The 18,835-nt window shown below is 34.3% G+C and overlaps 1 protein-coding gene across 2 annotated transcripts; it reads left to right on the plus strand.

The window, feature by feature from the left end:
- The first annotated feature begins 5,842 nt into the window (after positions 1-5,842).
- On the plus strand, positions 5,843-16,740 carry LOC144845536 (fibrocystin-L-like). 2 transcript variants are annotated; one of them, XM_078702928.1, is made up of 5 exons: positions 5,843-5,975; positions 12,793-12,983; positions 14,596-14,792; positions 15,226-15,573; positions 16,697-16,740. In XM_078702928.1, exons 2-3 carry the CDS (start codon positions 12,821-12,823, stop codon positions 14,727-14,729), a joined length of 297 nt encoding a protein of 98 aa, XP_078559054.1. In that variant the 5' UTR covers positions 5,843-5,975; positions 12,793-12,820; the 3' UTR covers positions 14,730-14,792; positions 15,226-15,573; positions 16,697-16,740. The 2 variants fall into 2 exon arrangements, with proteins under 2 accessions (XP_078559054.1, XP_078559053.1); XM_078702927.1 differs by lacking the exons at positions 5,843-5,975; positions 12,793-12,983 and adding an exon at positions 14,052-14,444.
- The last annotated feature ends 2,095 nt before the right edge of the window (positions 16,741-18,835 follow it).

The following is an 18,835-nucleotide window of genomic DNA, read 5'->3' on the forward strand; positions in this document are numbered from 1 at the left end:
TTATAGCTCTAGGCCTAGTTAGGCTAGCTAGGCCTATATGACAGATCTGTTTTCTTCTTCTTTCTTTTATGGGAATGGGTTAGGCCTATAAGGCCTAGCTAGGCTAGTATTATTACTATAAAGGCTATATCGTTAGTCTAGTATCAAGCTAGCCTAGGCCGAAGACCCTATATTCAATTAGGCCTAGCTTAGATATCAATTGGTTTTTCTGTTGACAGCTTTCATTCTAAAAACTAGGAAATGTAATTTTGGTTTAAGGTTTATTTTTTTTAGGCCCAGCAGGCTAGCCTACATGCTGGGACCTATCATCCTAGTATTGGCCTAGCCTATATACCAATACCTAATAAATACAGTACAATCTATCCGCATGTCCTATATTAAACACCAAACCAAAGACTATTCAGGGTTATATGTAACAAATACGATGTAAATAGGCCTATATGCTTTTTATAAATCAACTTCAGTTCCAAAAAGTCAATATTTATATAGTTAAAAACAAGGAATATTTAAATAACGCTAACTGTTACGCCGTACACATCTTTTGATCGATTCAATAAGCAATATTTTATAATTCGAGATCTGTGCTGACTTGTCTGTGTTCTTGAGTGATTCTTCAGACAAGACATAAAGTTGTTGGGTCACTGTCTGTACGACCTAATAATTAATAATTAATTAAAAAATTAGTAGAATTGTTATTGTTTCTTCAGAAGAAAAAAATCTCAAAATGACCAACAGAAGACGACTGGATATGTGTTTTGAAGCATCACATATTAGAAGACAAGACCCAGATGGACATTTACTGTATTCTATTTGAAGGAAAAGGTAATCTTATAATAGGCTTACTAATATTTTATGCAGTGTAGTGAAATTCAGGCATCACTGCATCAGTGGAAAATTCAGAATGTTAACACCAGACCATGATTTACTGGCTAATTGTTAAAAAGTGATATATTGTGATATATGCAGTAGTTATTTGAAAAAAACCATAAATCATTAATTAAAAATACTGTTGCAGCCAATGGCGCAATTGCAGATAATTCTTCTTTTTATAAAAAAAAGTGCAAAAAAGAATTATAAGGCTTCCATTTCAGCAGGGCTTGATTTTTGGTTTTGTTGTGACTAGCCCACTGGGCAAGATAACTTAACTTAATTATATTAAGCCTATAGTTTAAGTAAATGCTAAATTAAATTATAAATAAACAACTATAAAATAAAATTATTTTTAATTTACACTAAAATATGTTTTAATGTTAATAATAAATTAAGTACAAAGTACTGTAAAATATTTCATCCCAATTGTTAATTAACTTAATCAACGGGTAAGTATAATGTTCCCTTAGGTTGCTTTCTTGGATATTGGAGGAGTTACTGTAGAAGGTCCAGCGGTTGTATACATTTCATAATGGCTTCAGTCCTGCTATCGGGATGTTTGGTACTTCAGGACTAACAATTCAGGATAATGTAATTCACCACACAGTTGGAGCAGGTAAGCAATGCCAAAATACTTCTCTTTCCCTTATATAGTAACTTACATTTTAGATTAATCTGCTGTTCTGTCTTTCCTGGTACATATCAAGACCGCTACAATGCTGAGGATATATCGTGGCCAGCAGGTATTGAAATTGAGAGCTCCAGAGATGTCATCCTACAAGACAACACTGTGGTAGGCTCTGAGATGGTGCTGTACCATGTCAGTGGGGAGATTGTGACGTTGAAAGTCAATGGAGCAACAACGAAGGCCATACTTCTTTGCACGGTGTTCATGACGAGGGATGGTCAGAGAGACTGCACACAGATTGCCAATTTCTTCATCTGGAAGAATTGGGATTATGGAGTCTTTTTCCAAATTTCGAGTTCCGCTGTAAATGACTGATCTTGTTCTTGCTGACAACAACATCGGGGTGATGCCATTTGTCATTGAACCATCTTCTCTTAGTCATGAAGCTGTTGATAAGTATGTGTGAGAATGGACGTTTATAATTGGTACAAGCCTGATCTTTGATTGCGATGAGTTACAGGTAGGTTCAGTAAGATTTAACATTAAATAGCATGTTACAAACCGAATACTGTATATATGTAAAAATCATAATGAATGAAAGTGGGAAACCAAAAAAAAAAAAAAAGAAAAGATATAAACAGTTTCAATAAATATGAACATTTTTATTATTCATTTTAAAAGATGTTTTTTTTTTTTTTTCTGTATTTCAATTTTTATTATATTTTCATTTTGGGGAACTCTATTTTGCATTCTGTCAAATAAAATCAATGTATAGATATTATACAGTATATGCATACTTGACTTTCACTCGAAAGGAAATTTGTCAAAGGACTTTCTTACTCTTCTACCTCCTTTTTCTTAACGTGTACTGATAATGCCATTCCATTGTGTAATCAGTTACGTAATTTATAAATTCTGATTAAAATATTACATTTTTCCATTAACATTTTCATGTAAATATTTCAGAATCAACCGGAGAATGCAGGTCAAAGTGCAAAACAGCGTGCACCTCGTCCAGAGAACGGAAATGCTGGATTCGTGTGGGAAAATTTCATGTAATGGTGCTCAATTTTTTCAATTTCATGGTATACATAATTACCCAGCTATTGCTGGAAGCACAAGATTGCAAGGTATGTAAAAGCATGACATAATCTGGTCCTTACTTGGACAAACCTAGTCCTTACTTCGACAAACCAACAACTGCCATTGTTTGAGTTCTATTGCAGGAAACGCATACTCATACTGTTTACACATGAAGCTGAATGCTTATAGGTACAAAGAAGGTAGCAGTCAGAGACGAGAACAGGGTTTACATACATAATTATACCTAATTTAGGGTAAGTACTAATAGTATTTATCCTATATATCTACGGACCGCTTGCATTTATCCAAGTTACGTTATTGTAAATCATTGTGTATCTTTACTTGCTAATTGCATTATTCTCATCAACCAAGTACACTTTCTGTACCTACAATACTTTTCATTTAATCTTAACACTACAGTAAAGTTAAAAAGACCCCCTTCCCTACGTTTTTTAGATCTAATTTAAGGTCACAAACTACAATTAATGTAAAAATAAATATTATATGGTAACTTTTTTGTCTTTAAATGGTTAAAAATGTGAAAAATAAGTTGATTCTAGTAATTTTAGCGGCCCGCTATAAATCCCAAAATGCATTGCGTGCGGATTGATATTTTTGTTTTTCTTCTGTAATTCACCCACTTTTTGATTGATCGTGAGGCCAAAACAAATGGAAGACTCATAAATTTTCACCGAAAATACCAGGTTTTCCCCATTTTGTATCAACGGAGTCTGGCAAATATAAAAAGACAATTAATGCAGCAACTTGCCATTAATCTGTCAGGAAGTGGTTACTTCTTTAAATTCAGCATTGTTTATTCCAACTCATCCACGCTAGAAGGTATCAACTCAACAGAGTTTTCTGTCATTGAGGGTGTTTTCCACATATCAATCGCAGATCAACACTAAAAGTTGTTGAGAAATTTGATGTTCAGTTTAATCTAATTGAAGATTTTACAATGGATATTGCAGAACATCTGGATTCCAAGGTTGGTGATTTTTTAATTAATTATAAGTCATTTTCAAATTGTCAATGCAGTTTTTCTCTCTAATTAACCATCCATCTTCTATTTAATACTGCATTATAATAACTAAAATCACCATCAATTGTAGACTAGTGTATCCAATCTAAGAGCAACTTCTTTTTGAAGACTACAGTCCATTTCAAATTTTCAATGCAGGTCTGCCTCTATTTAACCCACTACCTTCTATTAATACTTCCCCCTACCCCAATTTTAAAAGCATCTTCAATTGTAGACTACCGTATCCACTCTAAGAGCAACAAACGTTACTGTTACCATGAATAGGTATAATAAGTTCAATTTATCCATGGAGGCCCAGATCAACACAGGGTTGCTCTTCCCAGCTTCTCGAACTTCACTAAATTCTTATTGGATGCTACACACACAGATCCTCTCAATTTAAGATGCAGGCGAGCATGTTCATACATGCATACATACTGTACATTAATTAAACAAATATCCAGTCAAATGTGTGTACAACAGGGTCATTGTTTAGAAATTGAGCAACGCATTGCTTTTTCAACCTTTGACATCCATTGACAGTTTTCATTTGAGCACCCACAGAGAAGGTACCTTAAGTTAAAATGTCAGACTATGCGAATGAATCTAAGGAAGAAGAGTGCTAGCAGTGGATCTAATCAACTATTGTAAGTATTAAGCCTAAGAAATAAATATTTAGAATATTTATTCTTTGTGTTGAAGTATACAGTGCCAGTAACTACTGTTTATGTGTACACTAAACTGTTTGCCAGTCCAAACTTCTAGCATTCTCTTTATTTGCCTTCTTTCCTTCTTTGGAAATTTAAGATTATATAATCGTTGGGAAAACTAACATTATCAGCTCTATCACTCATTATTTCTGGTCATTAATGGTGATGATTTTTATATTTTTAATTAATAAACAATTTATTGAATCATGGCAATGATTGTTATTAGATTGAGAGAAAATAATTATAAATAGACCACCATGGTTCCTTAGGCAGGATGCTTTACTCTCATTGCCTTATTCTTCGGATGAGATGTAAAGCCGTTGGTCCTGTGTACTTAACAGTGCACATTAAAGAACGTGGTACACTGTTTGAAAAAAGTAGGGGATTGTCTCCCGGTGTGCTGATCTGGTAGGCGCTGCACTGCTGGCTGTCGAGGGTCCGTGGAGGGCCTAATCCGAATTTCCTCAGTTTCCAGTAAAGCTTGAGGACCAGAATAATACATTATAATAACACAGGTTGTGTTAAAATACTTCTATAAAGGAACATTCTTACATTGGAAAGTGTTAGTTCTGTAATTGTAACTTTTTTTTCCCTGAGGTTTTTGTCTGGCACTTATTCATTCGATAGTGACACTTATTTATTTGTTTCAGATTTTTATGAGCCACATTATTCAGTTGCTTTCTTGGATATTGGAGAAGTTACTGTAGAAAGTCCATCGTTTGTACGTGAATATACATTTCATAATGGCTTCAGTCCTGCTATCGGGATGCAATTCAGGATAATGTAATTCACCACACAGTTGGAGCAGGTAAGCAATACCAAAATACTTCTCTTTTCCTTATATAGTAACTTACATTTTAGATTTTAGACAACAACATCGGGGTGATGCCATTTGTCATTGGGCCATCTTCTCTTAGTCATGAAGCTGTTGATAAGTATGTGTGAGAATGTAGTCATCGTTTATAATTGGTACAAGCCTGTTCTTTGATTGCGATGAGTTACAGGTAGGTTCAGTAAGAATATAAACATTTGTAGCATGTTACAAACCGAATACTGTAATTAAGCAATTATGATGAATTAGATTAGATAATGTATAAATGTAAAAATCATAATGAATGGAACAATGTTAATGATGATGAAATAAAAGTGGGAAACCCAAAAAAGACACAAAAAAAAGATATAAACATTTTCAATAAATATGAACATTTTTATTATTCATTTTAAAAGATTTTAATTCTGTTTTTCAAATGTTATTATTTTGTCAGTTTGGGGAACTATATTTTGCATTCTGTCAAATAAAATCAATGTATAGATATTATATATGCATACTTGACTTTCATAAGGAAATTTGTCAAAGGACTTTCTTACTCTTCTACCTTCTTTTTCTTAACGTGTACTGATAATGCCATTCCATTGTGTAATCAGACACGTAATTTATAAATTCTGATTAAAATATTACATTTTCCCATTTTCATGTAAATATTTCAGAATCAACCGGAGAATGCAGGTCAAAGTGCAAAACAGTGTGCACCTTGTGGTCCAGACAATGGAAATGCTGGATACGTGAGGGCAAATTTCATGTCTGGTGATAATGGTGCTCCATTTTTTCCATTTCATGGTATACATAATTACCCAGCTATTGCTGGAAGCACAAGATTGCAAGGTATGTAAAAGCATGACATAATCTGGTCCTTACTTGGACAAACCTAGTCCTTACTTGGACAAACCAGTTGAGTTCTATTGCAGGAAACGTATACTCATACTGTTTACACATGAAGCTGAATGCTTATTTGGATAACATAAAATTGCCATTGTATCCAAGTTATCACCACTGTAATGTTGAGGTTGTCCCTTAGTACTGTTTTATCATAAAATATGTCTTTAATATCGGAATACATTTTTGGTGAAACTTACCAAATGAATATGTTTCAACATACTTATTCATTTACAAATAAAGGTATTTTGCTCTTTCTTATCAATAGATGTCACATTCGCTCATTTTGATACTGCGTGTAAGAAAGATCATTACGCTACTATGACCAATCCATCAAATGATGATGGTATCCACCCAATGTCCGCTGTAGGTACTGTACAAAGAAGGTAACAGTCAGAGACAAGAACAGGGTTTACATACATATACCTAATTTAGGGTAAGTACTAATAGTATTTATCCTATATATCTACGGACCACTTGCATTTATCCAAGTTACGTAAATGTAATCATTGTGTATCCTTACTTGCTAGTTGCATTATTTTCATCAACCTAGTACACTTACCTACAATACTTTTTGTAATGTACCGATTTACAATACAAATAAGTGAGAGAGAGACAAGTTCTGTTATAGTTGAAAGCTAGCACTGAAGTGTTTATTCTTTATTCTACATCTACTATATATAATAACAATATCGGTAATGGGTAATTAATCTGTCAAGGTGGAATGTTTAGTGGTCTCAGCAGAGGGGTCTACTTTAGCCATTAGTGACCATTAAGTAGCCAGGGTTATATAGAAGTGGGTTAACATAATATATATGGTAACAGGTGAAGGAAGTATAAATAATTGGTAGCAAGTAATATTAATCAAGTTCAATACATTACATTACATTACATTCCCTCCCTTCTATTATAAACAATTCTAAGCTATTTATTTATAATTGAATCAAAGCAGCACTGTACTAAGTTATGGTTTAATAACACTTTAAATGTATATGGTATAATGCACTGTATAAAGTAAAATATAAGATCAACATTTTAAATTGTCCAGTAATAATGTCCATAAAAGTTTCTATATTTCAGTTATTAAAAATGTCCATATCTTTCCGGCGGTTTTCAATCGCGAGTAAGGTATACTCTTCGCTGAGCAGTAATAGACTGTGCTTCGACAGTCGATTGTGATGTTTCCACTGTTCAGATTTGGATTAATGAGTTTGAACAGGCCTATAACGCTTCCTGATATGGTCAGCATGACGACGACAAACTCGTCCATCTTCTAGTTTTATCTTGAATGAGATGCGACCGGATTTTAATATTATTGTTCCGGGTAACCATTTCAGATTTTGTCCTCTAAAGTTCTTTATATACACCTACTCTCCTTCTACAAAAGTGCGTTCTTTGCATGACGATCATGGGCTAATTTCTGTTTTTCAAGTTGAGTGATAACACGATCTGCTTGATAAGGGTGTAAAAGATCAAAATGCGTTTTCAATTTTCGGCCATTCAGTAATTCTGCTGGTGTTTTGCCAGTTGTGCTATGAGGTGTATTTCTATATTTAAATAGGAATCTTGAATTGTTTTTTTTTTTAACTTTATTTGGTAATCAAGGTTAAAAAACAATAAAATATAATACATAGAAAATAGAAAAACAATTGCACGGAAAAAACAGGCCTTGATTACAAGGAATGCCAAGAAAAGTTAAAAACTTATTTCCACTTGGGTCCTAAAAAGAAGAAACTGATAACAAGAACATACAAATTACAACATAAGAATCTTGCGACTTTTGTTTCGATATATCCATCTTTCATACGTTTCATTGTTTCTTTAAATGTGCGTACAGCACGTTCCGCAAGACCATTCGATGATGGGTGATATGGGGCTGTTAAAGAATGTCTTATTCCATTTCGCTTTACGAATGTATGAAATTCATCACTGGTGAAACATGTTCCATTGTCGGATACTATTTTATCTGGCAATCCATGCGATGCAAATATAAGCCTGAGCTTATCCACTGTGGTATTTGTCGTTGAGGAATTTACCGGAATTACCTCAAGCCATTTTGAGTATGCATCGTATTAAAAACATTTTTCCAATAAATGGTCCAGCATAGTCGATATGTAATCGTGACCATGGTCTATTTGGCCAATTCCATGGGTGCAATGGTGCTTTAGGTGGTAAAGTTTGATTGGATTGGCATGTATCGCACTGCTTTGATATGTCTTTGTCCATATAAGCCACCATAACGAATCCTGAGCAAAACTTTTCATTCTGACAATTCCAGTATGACCGTCATGTAGTGCTTGTAGCAACTGTTTTCTACCAGGCTGTGGAACAACAATTCTCTTTCCCCACAAAATACATCCATCTTGTGTAGAGAGTTCTCTTTGTCAGATCCATCCAATATGGTTGCAAGTTTTCAATTTTTGGATTAGTATTGGGCCAACCCTTTTTAATGTAGTAAAGAACTCGAGAAAGTGTTGGATCTTTAACCGTCCAACCTTTAATATCTGCTGTGGAAACTGGAGATTGGTTCATTGGCTCCATCAATAGAACAGTTTCGGCAGGTTGTGGAATTGATTCTGGTTTTCCTGGCAATGGTAATCTGCTTAAGGCATCCGCATTGGCATGGGACTTTGTCAGTTTGAATTTTAATGTATATTTGTATGTACCTAATTTCAGTGCCCAACGTTGGATTCTAGCTGATGCTTGGCTAGGCACAAGTCTGTCCTCATTAATAAGACCCAGCAATGGCTTATGGTCTGTTACCAATGTGAAATGTCTACCATAAATGTAAGACTGAAATCGCGTTACTCCGAAAACGCATGCCAAACCTTCTTTCTCAATTTGCGAATACTTTTTTTCCGCTTCTGCAAGTGTTCTAGATGCAAATGCGATTGGTCTTTCTGTACCGCCCCAATTCCATATTGAGATGCATCACACGATAATTTTATTTCCTTTTTTGGATCATAATGTGCAAGTACTCTGCAGGAAAGTAGCAATTCCTTTGATTTATCAAAAGTAGATTGTTCTAAATTTGTCCAGTTCCAAGCTTTATCCTTACGAAGTAAGGCATATAACAGAGCAATTAAGTGTGTTGGATAAGTTTGGTAAAAACTTCATAATAAGATAATAATCCCAAATAAGCTCTCAGTTCTGTCAAGTTTTGAGACGCTGGAGCATCTTTATTTGCTCTCACTTTGGCGTTTGTGGGATGCAATCCCTCTTTGTCGATCAGGTGTCCCAAATAACCAACAGATTTAACCATAAAAACACACTTACTCTTTTTTAGACGAAGTCCAGCATCTGCCAGTCGCTTTAGGACGGTTTCAAGAGTTTCGAAATGCTCAAAATCTTTCTTTCCTGTCGTAATTAATATATCGTCCAGGTATACTGTAACACCTTTAATTCCTTGTAATAGTCCTTCCATGACAAGCTGGAAAATCGCTGGTGCTGAAGAGACTTCAAACGGCAACCGTGTATATTGTAAAGTCCCTTTTGAGTGTTGATTACAACATATTTTCGAGAATCTTTATCCAAGAGTAATTGTTGGTACGCTTGTGACATATGTCCAATTTAGTAAATTTTTCTTCGGGGCAAAGGATACTGATCAACTTTGGCTGCTTTATTTACAGTAATTTTGTAGTCACCACAGATCCTAATGGTAGATTTATCTGCCTTAAGTACCGGAACTATTGGTGCAGCCCAGTCTGAAAACTGTATAGGTTCAATAATGCCTTCTCGTTGTAAGCGATCAAGTTAGTCATCTACTTTCTGTCGCAAAGCATACGGAACATTTCTGGCTTTGCAAAATTTTGGCATTGTCTCTTTATCAACATACATTTTTGCTTCAGTACCCTTAAGGGTACCTAGTTCATCTTTAAATATTTCTTGGTATTTACCAAGCAGTGAACTTAAATCTAATTGGTTTATTACCTTGATTTGTTGCCAGTCCAACTTTATAAACTGAAGCCAGTCTCGACCAATTAGGGTAGGTCCATCTGTTCGCACAATCGTTAACGGTAATATTGTAGTAGTACTCTGGTATGTAACTTCAGCATTAATTTTACCCAAAACATCCATTATTTGTCCAGTGTACGTACGTAGCTTAACTGACGATGGTTCAAGTTTTCTTTCAGGCCATAATTGCCTAAATTTCGTCTGCGACATTATTGATACCGAGGCTCCTGTGTCAATTTCCATTTCAGTATCCAAACCATCTAACAGTATCTTAACTTTCATAGGTGGAGGACTAGACGTGGTCTTTATTCCAAATAATTCTTCATACATTTCTGTAGTTATGTTGCTTGGTTCATCGCTTGGCTCATCTGCCACAACATTTTTAACTGTTTGGGGCTTCCCCTTCTTTTTGCTAAGACAAACAGATTGAATGTGTCCTACCTTGTTACAATAATGGCAAGTTGTTTGCTTAAAATAACATTTGTCTGGCAAATGGTTATTCTTTCCACAGCGAAAACATGGTTTCGACTTCTTATTTGTATTTGACATAACTAGTTTTTATGGCTTCATAAGATTATGTTAACACAATATATGTGCATAAATTGCAATATTATAGCATAATTATCGAATTTTAAAAAGTGGACATTTTTGCCATTTTTCGAAATAATTCCTTTTTTCCCCCGCATTGAAATTTTCGAAAAATGGCAAAATTTCGACCCTTTTATTTGTTTACATAACTAGTTACTATGGCTCTATAAGATGATGTTAACACAATATATATACATATAATAGCATAATTATTGGATATTAAAAAGTGAACATTTTGCAAATTTTCGAAAAATTCCTTCGGTCCCCAGCAGTGAAATTTTCGAAAAATGGCCAAATACTTACCCTTTTATTTTTTGACTTAACTAGTTTTTATGTCTCCATAAGATGATGTTAACACAATATATGTGCATAAATTGCAATATTATAGCATACTTATTGAATTTTAAAAAGAAGAAAATTTGGCAATTTTTCTAAAAAATTCCTTTGGTCCCCCGCAGTGAATTTTTCGAAAAATGTCAAAATTTAGACCTTTTTATTTTTTTACACAACTAGTTACTATGGCTTTATAAGATGATGTTACCATAATATATGTGCATAAATGGCAATATTATAGCATAATTCTTGAAGTTTAAAAAGTGGAAATTTTGGACATTTTTTGAACAATTCCGTAAATTTTGACTTCTTTTTGTAAGCAATTTTGTTTACATTTTCAACTGCAGCTGCAGAGGTTGGCTGCGCCAGATCTCTTACATTTCTTGTTGCAGTTTCGATGCTAGTTGCAATTTCAACAGCTTTTTCCAGTGTCAGTGCTTTTTCTCCCAAAAGACCAAATTCCGTGATTACGGACGCCAAAAACTAGACGATCTCGTAACATTGTATTGAGCGAGGCTCCAAAGTTACAGAATTCTGCCATCGATCGAAGCGATGCCATAAATTCAGGCACTGTTTCATTATCACGTCGAAAGCGTGAGTTGAATTTGTATCGCTGTACAATTTCACTAGGCACTGGACTGTGATGCCCATTCATAGCTGTTACCAGCTCATCGAATGTTTTATCCTTGGGTTTTTCTGGTGTAACCAAATTTCGTAAAAGCTTATAAGATGATGGGCCAATAACTGTTAACAGTGTTGCTTGTTTCTTCTCCTCTGTAGTAATTTCTTTTGCCTTGAAATACAAGTTACTTACTTACTTATTTGTTTTCATAGCTATCCCCAATATTGGGGACATTTCGCCGTCATTGACATTATGTTGACATAGCACAACTTTTCTTAATTTTATGAGAGACGTTAATTTTGATGAGAAGGTCATGGAACACTAATTAATTTTAAAAACAACTAAAAACCTGGGAACTGTAACCCTGACGGGTACTCTCCCTCCGGGTCAAAGGGATCCCGAAACTCATCGGTGGGCAGGGGCGCTCATCTCCCTGTTCAGGACTATTCCTGATGATTACCCAACCTATTTACATTTAAAATTAAAATTAAACATCAAGACATAACTTAATCAACTTAATGACTACTGGACATAGTAGTTATTGTCTTCTATAAAAGATGCTGGAAGCACTTCCTTATATAGTCTTCTCGGTCTAGTTGACTAGCGTTTATATTTCTCTGAAGTATACTTGGGCTCGGTCTTCCTATCAATTTACTTTTTTGGTCATAAAATGTAAGAACTTCGCAGGGATCATAGGTTCTGTCTCCGAATACAGTGTGAAATCCAGTTAGATTGCTGTTGTTGGTAGAATATCGTGTTGGTTATTGCGTAGAGCCTCTGGTTATTGACAACGTACCGCCAATCAGTTTCCTGTTGTTCTTCTTCTTCCTCAGACTCTAGTCTAAAGTCTAAACGCTCAACAAACTGTGACCAATCTTCCCTTCCTTCAATAAATTCTTCAATTTTGCCAATAAGGGCCATTCTCGTCGCCACTGTAGTGTAATGTACCGATTTACAATACAAATAAGTGAGAGAGAGACAAGTTCTGTTATAGTTGAAAGCTAGCACTGAAGTGTTTATTCTTTATTCTACATTTACTATATATTATAATAACAATATCGGTAATGGGTAATTAATCTGTCAAGGTGGAATGTTTAGTGGTCTAAGCAGAGGGTCTACTTTAGCCATTAGTGACCATTAAGTAGCCAGGGTTATATAGAAGTGGGTTAACATAATATATATGGTAACAGGTGAAGGAAGTTTAAATAATTGGTAGCAAGTAATATTAATCAAGTTCAATACATTACACTTTTCATTTAATCTTAACAGTAAAGTTAATCTTTCTGATTGCGTGGAGATGGATTGTGATGCATTTAAGAAAGCAATGATCAGAGATGAAGATGGTGGAATTCTAGGAGGATCACGGCCTGGTTATGTTATTCCTGATTCTCCATACGAGTGGGATAGAGATCCGAGACGTGGACTTAAAATTCCTTATGATGAAAAATGTCCACATAAAGGTTGGTTGTCTGCTTTAATGTTGAATTTTAGCTTTTGTAAACTGTGATTCTTCCCTAAATCTTTCCTCCTATTAAAGTTGCACTCTTGAAACAAGACCAGTCCATTCACCGAGACTGGGCACGCAATTTTATTGTGGCATCCCTTTTTTGAGGAGTAGGAAAATCACTGTGTTGTAGCTGTGATCTTTTATATAATCTGCTCTTTTCATTGGTGTCATGGGTACACATGTCAAGAGCGAATCAGCACATTTATGTCTATCGTTGCAATTGGAGAGACTTATGAGATGTATATGAGAGTTCAACGAATCCTCAAACGTTATGACTTCATTTCCTGAACACAGCTCCAGATCAGAAAATAGTTGTCGGCATCTGGTATGCCAATCCTCAACGCTTAGATGTGTACCATCAAGGTCACTATGTCATGTCAAATAACGGGCAGCTGGATGGAGATATGTTCATATACAATACAATACAATACAATACAAATCTTTCTTTATTCTGGAATAGCTCTTTCAATACACAAGTACTGGTCTCCCAAGAGGTCCAGATTTGGAAAAAAAATACAAGAAAAATAAAAGTAAAAGCTATATTAAAACTATGTACAATAGAAGTTATACAAGATGTTTAAATTCAACTTGACTAAGTGTCTCATAATTTTTACGGATATGTACAGGAAGATTATTCCATAAGGTTGGTGCTCTATAATTAAACATTCTCTTTCCATAAATATTGTTCCATGCTGGAACATTTAGAGTTTTTGTTGATTGACTTCTTGTATTTTTTGTGTGAAAAGTGTCCATAAATTTGAATAGATTTGTTAAATAAGATGGTGCTAAACCCTGTAGGCATTTAAATAGCATAATTAATAAATCATTTTCCCATCTGTCATGGACACTCTTCCATTTTAGTGAGGACATCAATTCTGTTATAGGGGTGTACATATCAGCATAAAGAATGATTCTAGCTACTCTATTTTGAAGTACTTGAAGACGATTAACAAGTTCTAAGTTACAATTTGACCAAACATTACTACAGTAATCAAAACAAGGTAATACTATTGCATTAGCAAGTAGTCTTAAAGCAAAATTTGGAATATAATATCTTAATCTACGAATAATACCGATACGTTGTGATACTCTAGAAGCTACTTGTTCAACATGCTGTTTCCATGAAGATATTTAAAATTATCAACTTTTTCGACATCATTGCCATTAATAGAAAGAGAAATATGGGTTCCAGAAGATCCAAACGTTCAGTTCATGCCAACTCCTGACTCCAGCATTTATGGCGAGAACTATTTTGATCGCGATTGGCAGACTCTTTGGATACTTATACGTGGTAGTGACCCAATTGACATCATCACTACACCGGTTATAATGGTTGACTTTAGTGTGGCTCCTGTTGATGTTTTCTATGAAGAAGATCTTGTTAACAATCTTGCCAGTTTGGTATATATAATAAGTAAATAGCTTTCTTTAACCATATTAAAGTATCACATAATCTATCCAGATTTCTTCTTTTTTCAGTTTCATATGTTTAGAAATGAGTTGAATTTTATTTAATTACCTATTCTTTTAATATCTAAACAATAATTAATATTTTTTCCTTACAGGCAATTCAACCCTTGAACATGATAAGTTAGTTAACCTTCAAGCAGAAATTGTTAATGCAGCACAAACCGGTACTTTGTACGAGAGTCTTGAAGTTGAGGTTATTAGCAATGACCGATCCTTCTCCCCCAACTGAAGACCCAACAAGGGGTGTGAGAGCAACAAATACAACAGGAGGTCCAAGTACAGGCAATGCAACGTAAGTCACAATTTAAGAAGTAATGAGTTGAAGTAGAGTTTTCTGTAGAGTTACTGTAGTATAGAACTGGCTTGTATCGTCTTGTCCAAAGTCTTAAATTGTATTCTCATGTGTGGCGTGCAACAAACATAACCATAATGCCTATATCATTACAAACCAACATAACTAATTGGTATTCTGAGAAGCAAGCTGAAGAAGAGGCATCTAGTGACCCAAAGCACAATGAGTATACGTTTACGGCTGATGCTATGGAGAACCATCCATTTGAGGTTCAGCCTTGCATCTCTATATTGGATACCAGTGTAGGTTTTAACACAATTCTTTCTAAACTCCAATATACTGTAGGCTATCAAGCTTTGGTAATACACCATAGGTTTGATACAAATATTCTACGAAAAAAAGGAATTATTCAATGATTTTTTGATTTTTTCAGGCTGAAATTGTGCAAAATCTGGGACATTCTTCACATCCATGGAAAATGCCCAGGAGTATCTGATGCAGAGCTCGTCAGCAACAACACTGTAGATATAATCCATGACTGGGCCAACTTCACTGATCTTGCCATTAATCTGTCGGGAAGTGGTTACTTCTTTGAATTCAGCATTGTTTATTCCAACTCATCCACGCTAGAAGGTATCAACTCAACAGAGTTTTCTGTCATTGAGGGTGTTTTCCACATATCAATCGCAGATCAACAGTAAAAGTTTTGGAGAAATTTAATGTTCAGTTTAATCTAATTGAAGATTTTACAACGGATATTGCAGAACATCTGGATTCCAAGGTTGGTGATTTTTTAATTAATTATAAGTCATTTTCAAATTGTCAATGCAGTTCTCTCTCTAATTAACCATCCATCTTCTATTTAATACTGCATTATAATTCAAAAATCACCATCAATTGTAGACTAGTGACGTATCCAATCTAAGAGCAACTTCTTTTTGAAGACTACAGTCCATTTCAAATATTCAATGCAGGTCTCCCTCTATTTAACCCACTACCTTCTATTAATACTTCCCCCTACCCCAATTTTAAAAGCATCTTCAATTGTAGACTATCGTATCCACTCTAAGAGCAACTTATGTTGAAGACTAGCCAAAAGTACCTACAAGTCGACACTCCCACAAAAATCCAATTACAGACTACTTTCAAATTTGATTTCATCGGCTGTATAAATCACCTCAAATTAAAGACAACCTCCAGAACAATTGGATAAATATTGGTCAAACATTGGTCAAACAAGGATAAATAAAATATTCTAGGCTTTTCCTTAGGCTTTTTGTCTGGCACTTACTTGTTTTGGGTTCAGGCAGTCTTTAATTTCAGTATTTTGCAACTTAATAACAAGTTGTGTTAAAATACTTCTATAAGGGAACATATTAAGTGGATTGTTTTTAATAACAGATAATGATCACAAATCACAGGAGATCAGGAAAGTGCTAGATATGCACAAGCATGTGATGCGGTATATGCCCAAAATAAAAAGCAGGCAGCAGAGACTTCGAGGCCACAAGAACAGCCAATAGCCAAGGACATATCAACCTTGAAGAATTATAATGTAATTGCTGTAGTTGCGGGTGAAAACGTTTTAAACACGGCACATCTTTTTAAAAAAAAATAGGCATTGTTGCTGGTACAATGCAAACTTCACTCTCACAAAGCATAAACACCTTAAAAACCAGAATCTCGCCAAAACCTAGATTATCTCAAAATATTTCCTGCCCTTTATATAGTCCGTACAGCTTATTACCCACACAGTACATATCTTTTACTTACCTGTTCTGCCAGTAGGTAATTGAAAAATCAGCAAATTTTGTCAAATTAACAAGTGGCAACACTTGTACAGGTAAGAAGAATAAGAAAACTTAATTTTTTTTAATTAATTATTTTATTGTGTTTTTCTATAGGAGATAACCCAGAAGCCTAGAAGTAGAAATGAATACTTTTACAGGTAAGCTTTAATATAGTTTATAAACAAAGTATGTAAAATAAGAATACTTCTTTTGCTAATAGAAGAGACAATTCCAGAGTGCCATAAAATCAAGACCATATATTTGTTGGTTCTAAACATGGGAAAAAATTTTATGGTAGATCTTATAAGTTCTTCAATGCAATCAGTGCAATCAAAGTACTTAATGTACAGATAGATATTAGGAATATATTAAATTGTTAACTTTTCATTTATTATTGATCAGCAGATGAAACTTTTAAAGAAGAAGAAAACATCACAGGTAAGCTTATAAAACATTACTAATAAAAATCTATACCAGCTGGTGCTGAGGTGAGGTGAAATTAAGATTGACTCTTTCTATGAAGTTCTTTTTTAGTGTTAAAATTAATTAATCCATGTCCCATTTTCCATTCCAATCTGTCCCTGTGTCATAAGAAATGTTTAAGAGTTGTGCAACTGTAGATGCCGGAAATGGCACTTATCAGACACAAATTAGATTTTCGTAAACATTACATTCTTAACATTTTATTGTTGTTTATCAGCAGATGATGCTGATAGTTATGGACAACTAGAAATTGCCACAACATCAGGTAAGTCTACTACAATATTAGCAGCAAAACATTTGAAAACACAAATGTACAATGTATCAAGAACGAAAATGTATAAAATATTAATGTTATAAATTGTTTTTGTTTACTACTATAGGAGATGACCTATACAACCATGACGATCTCACAGGTAAGTTTATATTTAAAAAGGTTCGTTCTTCACATGCCAAAGAGCATTCAATTGGTTAAAGAGCAGTGCATATATATGATTAGACTGGGTTCCAGCCCGTAAATAGTAAAGATAAATAATTTGGCACATATGGTATGATAACCTACGTCATTCTTATCGGATGTTTGCGGGCATGCAAATCGATTTCTTCACATATTTCCCCAGTGCGTAAATCTGAGTATTATATTATACGTATAAAACGCCATATGTGCCAAAATTTACGGGCTGGAACCCAGTCTAATATAGAATGGATGTCTGAGGTTGTCATATGTACCTGTAGGCCTATACTTCTGTATTTAAGCATTTTAATTGGAATATTGTTGAACATTAAAGGGAAAGAGATCAATATAGTGTTATTTTTTAACAAGTACAGTACTACAGTAGTTATAAAATATGGGCCGGTTGTTGGTCGCAAATATTCAATTTCTCGATTCCAAGTGGATAGCTGTTATGTGACATCAAAATAGGACAAATTTAGGACAAATACATCTGTAAGAGATGATAGAATAATTGCATTTTTGTTTTTCTCATTTTGCAGGCAAGAAAGAGGTAGCGAAATTGTTGACATCAAATCCTGGATTCTCAATTCAAAATTGGATAATTATAAGGATGAAAGTTAAGAATGAAAAAATGATGCTGATGAGTTTTTGATTTTAAAAGATTTGAAAATAGATATAACATAACGTATGTTAACGTTCTGATTGATATACTTGTTTTTAATAGTGTTACCATATCAATTTGTCAGGCTGTTGCAACTATGGGCGCGTTTATACAACACGCTATTACACGCATATTCAACACGCCTACGAGAAGTGTGTTCTATAACATCGAAGCGATTCCGTGTAATGAGATTTTAATTGCAAAAAAGGCTACTTGGCTGAATCCTAACATTTTGTGGATTCCCGGTTGCTGTTATTATTATAAATAATAGTGTAATTTGATATTTGGGCTACAATAGTCTATAGATTATAGCATGGATTAATTAGTTTAAACTAATTAATACATGGTTATATACTACAAGTTGATCAATTTGGAAATGTTTGCAATATTAAAAGTGTAATTTGATATTTGGGCTACAATAGTCTATAGCATGTATTAATTAGTTTAAACTAATTGATTCCGTAAATCTTCTAATTGTAACCCTGGGTTATTATTTTTTGATTGTTTTTTAGGGTGGGTTACTATTAGAAGTGGGGGGGGGAGGGAAAGGGGATTACTATTGGAGTAGTGGGTTATTATTACTAATCTTAAATTAGGCACCTGAAAATAGTAACCCACCCCAACTTTTCCGGTCAGCAAATCATAGAAAAATAATAAA

Source organism: Antedon bifida, chromosome 6 (assembly GCF_963402885.1).
Source record: "Antedon bifida chromosome 6, ecAntBifi1.1, whole genome shotgun sequence".
In the NCBI taxonomy this organism is placed as follows: Eukaryota; Metazoa; Echinodermata; class Crinoidea; order Comatulida; family Antedonidae; genus Antedon; species Antedon bifida.